A 9,996-nucleotide genomic window follows, 5' to 3' on the forward strand; every position below is an offset into this window, starting at 1 on the left:
GAAGACATGCCCTGAAAAGGTAATTTTTAACAGACCCTTGGCAACCTGAACACGTAGAAAGTAAGAACACGTGCCACTAAAAGGCTCAATATATTAAGCCACAAGCCTACAACTACGTGTCGCCTTAGCAGCAGGAGGGACTCTGGAGAGCTGTAGGACATTGAGTGGGTCCACACAGATTCCCCAAATTAGGGAGTCCTGCAACTTTGAACAGATTGTGCCCTGACATAACATTCTTCATGCAGTTTCAGGCTCCTATACATACTTCTGCATAGACATTCCACCATGACTTCACTTCCTTCTTTGCATTTGTATATTTAAAACACCTGTGGAGAATAATTTTATTAATTTTTTTCATTGAAGCAAACGAAATACTTTTTTCTCCCATGCTCACTCTCTCGCTCTTACTAAAAGTCACTTTAATTGGTAAATCAAATACTTGTATTTTACTCCTATCACTGTTGAGAAAATTCACTGGTCATATTATTATGCTGTCATCAGTGAACACATCCGGTCACTCTCTCCCTGCCTCCCTCCTTTGGTGATCTATGTGCAGTTTAGGACAAGAATAGTTGGTATTTGCCCATCAGTGCATGCTCTTCCATTTTGAATCACTTGTCATCCTACTCAAGGTCTCCCAGTTATGTCTTCCTCTCCTCCTCTGTATTCAGTGATGCCTCTGAACTTTGTATCATCACAAATATCATCAGTACATGACTCTCTTTCCTGCTACAGGTCGTTAAACAAAAACTACTAATCCCGAGAAAGTCCAGACTGTGACTGCCTTTCATCACCTCCTTTAGTCATTTTCCACTAGTCACTCCCTTACTCTATTTGCAATTCTCTTCATGATCTACTTCTCCAACTTGCTTAGTTTCTCATGGGACACCATAACAATGCTTCTGAAATGTCTACACAAAAGACAGTTTTTAAATCACATTTCCTAATGTAGAAGAAACAGCTATTTAATCTAATTTTCTGTTTACCTTTTAATCATTTGTTTGCTCAAAATTTGTTTCAAACTCTTGCTGCGATGACTATGCAAATAAAACAGGTTTTTAGATCTATTTCATTATTCACATAATTTGGCCCACTTGCTGAATGAGGTTTTAGATCGTTACAAGTCTATAACAAGCATATGGTACATAGCAAGTAAACAAATCAGGAAGGAAAACAAAGCTTGGTAGGTGACAGTTTTCCTGGCCATATCATATTAGAAAGAAGGCTACTTATAAGATATGAGTCTTAAAGTTTAACTGCCAGGGTAATTTCTTGTGCTTCCAGCGTTGTCTTATATTTGTGCATCTGTGGATCGCTCCACACCGGCAGCCAGTCTTCTTCCCCCTCTCCTTTCCTTGTATAAGCACAAATATACACGCAGTAAACAGGGGTAAGCAACTAATCTGATCTAAAACTAATTCTGTGGAGAGTTTTATCCTGTTGAGTTCCCCAATCAAATTCACATCAGAGAGTAAATCTCTGTGCCAGATGGGAAAGGGGGAGAGGCATAGCTGTTTTCTTCGACAATGATGCTGGCTTAAAAACAACTAGGAAACTGGGACGTAGGGCTGTTTAGCACCATGGAAATTAGGTAATAACAATGCTCTAGCCTGAGAGATTTTGACATAAACAAGACAATACGTGCTTGTAAAGGCCACTGCTATCTTTCATTTAATTGATGAGGCGGCAAAAAAATACCAGATCAGTTGTCAGGCAGTGAAGTGCTTTTTCCTTCTAATGATGTGCAGCCGGCAACTGACCCAAACCTGCATCTCATCCCTCCTATGGTTAAAGCACCAAGACCCTCAAGGATCTGCAATATGTGGATGGAGAAAAATAAGTTGGTCTCTGTCACCACTGTGCCATGAATAACAAACCGAAATCCCCTCCGTGCCCTGCCGGCAGTACGCAATTTATAAGTCTAAGTTGGGAAGGAAAGTAGAAAGTAATTCACTGAAAAATGAGGCTTGGATCCTGGCTACTAAATATAATAGGATCCTTTTCCATTTTTATTGCTCTCCTTTCAGGGAAAAAAAACACTCTGAAACAATGAACAATATAAAGCTGTCCAGGTAGTTATTCCCCTTTTTGCAAGGCTGACAAATGATGATGATCACAGACAAATACCTAGAGGAATCAAATGCTGCTTTATGTCCTGACGCTGCTTTCCAATACAGGCAGGGATAGAGACTGTGATTTAGACTATGATTGCACGAGCGTATTTAATTTTACTTCAAGTCTATGTGACCCATTCAGTTGGAAAACACTTACTGAAATTATATTGAGGTTTGGGGTTTTTTTGGTGCACTCTAAAATAAAGGACAAGTATTAAGAAAATAACCTTGCTTGGCTGTGCAGTCAAATAAATGTTTCCTCTGGATTTACAAAATATTTGGCAAAGATTATGAAAAAATGAGTGCAGTACTTCAACGTTTGGAATTTGGCCATAACTGTATGTTCTCCATAAAAATCAATTTGGAAAGAGTTGTTGTATAAAGTCCAGCACTTTTATAGACCTAAATCTTTTCTACATTGATTCCCCATGTATAAATTATAACAGGGGATTCGTATTCAGAACCTAAGAGAAACCAGATGCAAAAAATTAAAGGTCTGGGGCAACAGTTTAAAGTTTCCCTATTTCCCTCTTTGCCGACAAGTCATACTATCTATTGTCTTAGTATTTATGACATGGGACAATACCTATGCCAATGCATCAAACTAGAATATAGTGAAGCTGTGATGTATTTATTGCAATAAATGTAGGCTGAGTAGATATTAAAGTAGATAAAGTAGATATTAAAGAAAAAGTCCAAGATCAGTAGTAAATTCTGCAACTGTTGTTAACACAGTTACTTTAAGTCACTTCATTCAAAACCAGTTATAACCAGCTCGGTAAAAGCATCAGAAATTGCTGCTTTCACCCCAGCCAGTATCTTAAAAAAAAAAGTAGGGGAAAAAAAGAAAGGATTTAATTAACATTATCAAAAAACCCTGCAAGGTTCTCTTTTTATCTATAGGTAGAGTAACAATTCATGTTTCTAGGAGAGATTATTTGGAGCAGCTGGGAATTTATTTTATTCATCAGTGCTTCACTAATCCGCCAACAGGAATCACGTATCATTTTTACAACTGCTGATGCAGCAGGCGCATTTTGACAAGCCATGGCACTACTAATTTCAGAAATTCAGGCTTTAAAACTCTGTCCTGCAAAGAGCTCAGTGGTTTGGCTTGGCAATTTTTCAGCTGTTATCCTTAATCAAAAAATCATAAATGAGGGAAAACTACTCATGGCATACATAAACGAGCATGATTTCTAACCTCCCGTGAAGAGGTAAGCGATACAAGTCCTATCCCCCCAGGCAGCGGCTGCATATTAATACTCTTGGGCTCCTACAAAAGGAACCTGTACCAAATATGCCATTAAGCCTGTGAGACCATGACAACCAGTCTGCTACATAGTCCTAGAAGATATTCTGTGTTTAAATTCAGCTTGAAAATTAAAATTGAGTAGTTAAAAAAAAAAAAAAGAAAACAACAAATCTTCAAGTTGAGAGAAGAACACGGTGCTAAGTCACCCAAGACACGTTATGATGTCAGGTCATAGTTTCAAGGCAGCTGCTAATGGAAAGAAGAGGACGAGAACTCATTAAGCCCTCCCTCTCACACACACCTTAGCCCATAGCAAAAGTCACCTCTTTACACTTGCCACTGATGAAAAACCACGTGAAATATTAGGTCAAATGCTAAAACACAACACGCATTAAACCATTCTAGTTCTTCAGGTCACCGAGTAAGAGGATGGCAACATGACAGGCAGCAATACTGCTTAAATAAAGAGCAAACAGCAAATTGCGCTTGCCTTCCGTCTTCCTTCCAGCTATAAAATCCTGTAAAACATTCCACTAAAACAGCATAGTTTAAAAACAAAATTAGCTTCTCCAACAGAGCAAGATTTACCTGATGGAATACAGGCTCTTTCAAATTTAAGAACCTGGAAAGTTTAAAAAAAAAAAAAAGAGAGAAATAATTGGCAACACAGAACGATCATAACATTATTCATCTAAATACTACCAAGACTTGTTCTGTTAGAATCAAGACACGAGTGCCTATGCATGCACCATTAAAGTTGATTAAACATTTGAAGTTTCCTCTGGCAAAACCTGGGCTTTTAACTGTGGAATTACTTTAAATTAAGAAGCACAAATAGAAACATTAACATCTAAAACCTCCTCATTTAATAGAGTTACAACACATACAAAAACAATTAAGAAGCAGAAATTACCAGACACATACTCGATATGCACTGCAAGAAGAAAATGTACTCTACTTTGATTTGCTATTATTAGTGTTTTTGACAGTGCGTTAACATTTTAATTCATTTTACAAAAAGCTAGTAGGTCCTCCTATTGTTAAAGCAGTTCATTTAATTTCTGCCTTTGAAGAGAGAAGGGCACTAGACCTTAGGCATAACTTGCCACAAACGTAAAAAAAATTTAGGAGGCACAGAAGAGAACAGACAAATATTTTGAAGGCAAAAAATGACCTATAATACTTTTTTTTTTTTTTTTTTAAGAAATGGCAATCAATAAAAATAATGTAAGAGATTCCATCTGTGGTTGACAGCCAGCACAAAACTCATTTTATTCATAGAGGGAGCACACTGCATTAAGGAAGTGAATCAAGTTAACCATGACACAGTTAAAATTCTTCTCATTTTTTTAACAGCTAAGTTCCCTTTTTATTTTGGCTGTTGTTTTAAAACACCAGTCAATATCCTGGACTGCGTATCACAGGTCACTTTTTGCAGTCTGTTGAACAGGATTATTCTCATCTCCGCAGATGAATTAAAGTGAGGGAAAGCAGCTTGTCTGAGGCCTCGTAACAATTCAACGGTGACTGTTTTTCTCACATTCCTATTCTAGCAACCGGATTACTACTTTTCTTCTTCATTTATTCTATGCAGTGGTTTAGATAGAAAGGTTTCAGGTTTTTCTGGCCAGCTCATCATTTTCCCAATAAAAAAAGAATGATTTGTCCTTCTTGACTGGAAGTGAGAGAGATTCAGTCCTGTCTGTATAACGTTCCTTCACTGGCAGGAAATCTGTCAATCTACAGGTGAAAATGCTGTATTAGAAAAAGTTACTTACTATGCTGACTACGAAGCTGTATGTTATTAACAAGAAAAGCAGTGGATAATTGACTGTGTTCTTGTACTTGAAACATTCATACCTGGAACAGAACATAAAGGAGAACAGTAACATTCATCACTTACCATATAAAGGATGCATTTTTCAAGGTATATTATCACAAAATTTGCGAGAAAATTGATCCAAATGAGTCTTAGGCCCTCCAAAAAACTGTAGCTCCTCCAATAAAGATGTATCATTTCAATATAAAAATTCACACTTCGACCAATAAACATTTTTTAAAAAAAATCTAATGGAAAAAAAACTCAGTAAGCTCATGCATGTACAAAAAAATAACCTAGTCAGTGTAAGGAGTTTGGGAAGCAGAAGCGTTTTCAGAAGGTGCTTAAGGGGTGATAATGGATGGCAAATTAGAAATGAGTTTAAAATGCAATACAGCTGCCAGAAAACATTACATCTGTGAGCTAAAGGCAGCGTGGGAAAGGGATTGCCTTACAAAACAGTGAACTCTAGAGATCTGTTAAAATGCAGATTGTTTATGGCTTTACTACTGTCACAGTGCAGTAAATTTGCTAGATTGGGTACTGGTAGAAATGGAAGGTAAAAACAGCTAATTGCTCCCAGTATGTAAAACAACTAATTAAAATTAGCTTCACAGTCTCTACACTACACGTCAGTCACAGCTGGGATGGAATTAAAACACATACATCCCAGACCATATCTCCATCAGAAAAAAGGTTCCAAAAACCCAACAAAAATGAACTTTGAGAAGCACAAAATCATTAGGGCTAGAGGAAGCTGTCAATATAACTCCAAAGTTACAGCTGCCTGGGTGGTTTTTTTTTTGTTTCTGTAAACTGTTGGAAAAAGACACCACCATGGATGAATAGAAGGAAACAAAGAAAAAACATGTAGGAATATCTGGGTGCGGGGAAGAAAAAAAAAAATCTACAAGACATCACGATGTGCTACATTGCAAAATGGCTTTCCACAGTAGTTACGCAGCCTTAGAGTCAGGAGGACCGAACGATGTATAAGGGAACCTCCTGTGCAGAACCGCCCCACCACCTACCTTCAAGAAAACCAAAACGATTATTAAAGGCCTCCTAAACTACACATTAGCTCGTTCTTCACAACATTTTAATTACCACCAAACATACACACACAGAATCTTATTAGAGTTATAAATGCAGGAACAGACTTCGGTGCTTATGAAGATAATAGAGTAACCATTGCACAAAACAAGCACGATTATTTTTTCCAACAGATTTTTATAGCCACTTCTCATCCTTGTCCCCAATCACATTCAAATCAGACAAAATAAATGCAAAGGCAATTTCAAGGAGATAGGGAGCTACAATGGAAATATTTCCACTAACAGAGGCATTATGATTCTGGTCCTGAGTCTGCACAAATCATACTAATGTATGAATCAGAAACCGATGGTAATTTCCACAGCCGTGGGTTTGGTCCTGTAGCATCCCATCTCCATTGCAAGCTACCAGTAATCTTCACCAGAGATATTCCAGTTTTCAACACCTGAATATTTTATATGTTCAAAAGCAAAAAAGACATTTTTTTTTGTCTTTTTGTCTGCAACAAGTGGATTTACCAAGTGACAGAACAAATCATCTTCAACCCAGGTCTTGCAGCAACAGGCAAAAAAGCGCCAACTTATGGTATCTTTACAGTCGCCAAATCTACATTTCTCCCAAAATTAAAACATCCTGGCATGGTATTAAGGTGCTATGCATGTTCCAAGACATTCTCCACAAAATACGCATGCAACTTTTCACAAAATCTTGTTTCTTTGATTTTCCAGATGAGTGGAAAGCAGGTTTAACCAGAAATCTGAAATTTGCATTTGCATCATAGAAATACAGCTCAAATAAATGACAACGCTGACAATTTTGTAGGCATTACTGAAGTTGATTTTATCATGTCTGCTGTTTACGTACCAAGTAACACTGAGATCTGGTTGTATACTACACAAAGCCTTTAACAAGAGTTATTTTTTTTTCCTGCTAAACAAACACTGGTGAAACACGTCTAAATTAGCACAAACTAGACTAAAGCCAGCCTGGTGCTCTGATGGCCAATTATAAAGATGTCCTGCTAACAAAACTGAAATCTCACTGAAATTGGTAGAAGCTTCAGTGTCAGCCTCACTACACACTGGATCGGGCTTCACAGATTCTACATTTCAAATGTTAATATTTCATAAATATTCAGGAAAAAAAACATTTAAAAATACTTACAGGCAGTAGACAAACACACAACAACTGTATATCATTGGCAGTTCATCCAACAGCTACAAAAAGCAGAGACATCAAAACATGAACACTACCTTTAACTCACGTGCTTATGTAAGTTAATTAAGTAGAGATAAGTCTTAAGAAAACGGGAGGTTTTAAGTCATTTGGATATGCACCTTCTTGACTGTACTTCGGTACTCAGCAGTGTCAAATCCTATTCAACTACTGAAAGCTTACTGCATTAATAAGCTTATTAGTCTGAATCTTTTTTATATTACGTTTCATAAAAAGCCCGTGCCTTCAAAGAATCATGCCATTTTCGCTGTTCAAACCTCTTGAAACATTTATAAGAACTAGTTTTGTAAAGTCATATTGAATAATACCACCCCATTTATAGCCTGCTCCATACAGCCAGTAGCACTTTCTTATTTCTGTACAAACTTCACAAAGAAACTGAAATAATTTTTTCCGTAACTTAAAATAGAACTGTAGCCCATTAGGAAGTATCTTGAGATGTGCTTGCATTTTTACTTTCTCATTTTGGAAATTTCTTACATTGTTTTAATTCAGAGACATTTTTTTGTGATCTGTTTGTTTGTTGTGGTGTTCTTGGTCCATGTCATTCTCCCCACCCCCAAATTATGACTGCCATATAATGTTTTATTGTCTTAAATAACTTTTATACTTTGGGAGAAGACTAGCGTTTTACAGCTAAAACAGTAATTTCTCCAGGAACTTGCCACCTTAATGGAGATTGAATTAAAATAGTAATCACAAAAGAGGTGATTTCTCAAGGACAGGTACACTGAAAATTGCCATTTGTCATTAGAGGGGGGGAAAAAATAATCATAGCATCATTTTCTTCTAAAACATTACAAACAAAGAACATCAACAAACTTCTGCTCATAAATACAGTTTAAGTTACCTCCTTTTATGAAGGACTGAAAAGCATAAAAATGCAAAAGCATACAAATGGATCAATGCAGATCCACTGCCTCTGATTTCTAATATCTTAGGCAAATGTTAATAGTTAGAATCTTAGAACTGTTACACCAGGATTGAGTCTTTCCTAAGAAAAACAAGAACTGGTTGCAAACAAGATTTTGATCTTTTTCCATCGTTGCTCTCAAAGTCATTCATGGCCATGCCTGTACAGAATTTACCCTCCTACTACTAGCACAGGATACTTAAGAAATTCACAATCATGTTTTTCCGAATAAGGAGACGCATTAAGAGCAATACCAGCTTACACAAACCCTTTTATAAAGCCAGACTGATTCTACTTGGTTTGGGAGAATTTTTCTAACTGCACATGCAAAAACTTTCTTTTAGTCTTGAAATTTCATATTGGGGGAGGAAAAAAAAAAAAAAAAAAAGAGAAGTGATCTAGTTCTTTACAGAAGGAGAGAAATGTGTTATCCGGAATGTGAACTATTAGCTTTTCGTGGTTTTGGTCACAGAAACTTCAGGAAATGTTTCACAATACTGCTAAACAGATCTACTGACTAGCTGCCACCGAAAGGGAAGGTCTTGCTTCTTCACCCCCACTCCCACTGCTTCTCTCGACTGAGGCAGTCGTGCTCGTCTGACCCACGGTGAGCCAGTTCCAACGGCTGACCCAGCACACAACGAACCTTGCAGAAAAAGGTTTAAATCCCTGAATCCGTGTATTGTAGGGTCAGGAACTACAACAGGTAGCGCAAAGAAATTATCAGGAACACAGATGGCAGCTGAAGCTAACAGGCGTGTTAGGTGGCACCTTGCCATCACCTTAGTTTATCTTTGCTGTGATGCCTTAGAGAGGAAAAAATAGAAGCAATAGCCAAATTCCGCTTTATACCAATAGTTACGATTTATAAGTTCAGTGATATGCTTTACCAAGTCTGAGAGGAGTTTGCTGCAGGAAGAATTCACGCAGCTCTAAGAGCATGAATCATTTAAGGCCTCATAAAAGAAAAAGGGATGGAAAAGAATAGGAAATATAATATAGCAAAATTTTTCAAATTTAGACAGATGATTACACTCAAGTTCATGTGCTGGCATCATTTCAGGGACATAACGGTAACATCAAAGAGCCTCTCAAAAGATCCTAGTTAGAATTTGCTTGCAGAAGACAATGGCTTCTGTATCCAGAGGAATTAATGCTTCCAGAAACACTGTCAACAGCCATGTCTGAACATGTCTCAACAGTGAAGAAACATGGATAGAAGAAAACTCGGTGAGCTGATTTCACTGGTTAAATAAGCATTTTGGATTTTTAAGGAATGCACAATCAAGCAGATTCCCATAAAAACAAGAGAAAGAGGTGATGACTTCAGAAGTATTCTAAAAAACTCCTTTCAAGAACAGAAGCTTTCACATTTACAGAATCACAGAATCCCAGAATGGTCAGAGTTGGAAGGGACCTCTGGAGATCATCTAGTCCAACCCCCTGCCAGAGCAGGGGCACCTACAGCACGTTGCACAGGACAGCGTCCAGGCGGGTTTTGAATGTCTCCAGAGTGGGAGACCCCACCCCCTCTCTGGGCAGCCTGTGCCACTGCTCCACTACCCTCAAAGTAAAGAAGTTCCTTCTCATGTTAAGATGGAACTTC

General features: G+C 37.6%; 1 protein-coding gene across 1 annotated transcript in view; it reads right to left on the bottom strand.

Annotated features, from left to right (window-relative positions):
• ACER3 (alkaline ceramidase 3) overlaps positions 1 to 9,996 on the bottom strand; it is a 79,659-nt gene that overhangs the window by 14,752 nt on the left and 54,911 nt on the right. Inside the window, exons 4-7 of the mRNA XM_009881257.1 lie at positions 7,406 to 7,458; positions 5,148 to 5,229; positions 4,072 to 4,082; positions 3,958 to 3,991 (exon numbers count right to left, since the gene is read on the bottom strand). Coding sequence (XP_009879559.1) covers positions 3,958 to 3,991; positions 4,072 to 4,082; positions 5,148 to 5,229; positions 7,406 to 7,458 — 180 coding nt within the window. The remainder of the gene's footprint in view (positions 1 to 3,957; positions 3,992 to 4,071; positions 4,083 to 5,147; positions 5,230 to 7,405; positions 7,459 to 9,996) is intronic.

This window comes from Charadrius vociferus, unplaced genomic scaffold (genome assembly GCF_000708025.1).
Source record: "Charadrius vociferus isolate BGI_N301 unplaced genomic scaffold, ASM70802v2 scaffold1, whole genome shotgun sequence".
Taxonomy (NCBI): Eukaryota; Metazoa; Chordata; class Aves; order Charadriiformes; family Charadriidae; genus Charadrius; species Charadrius vociferus.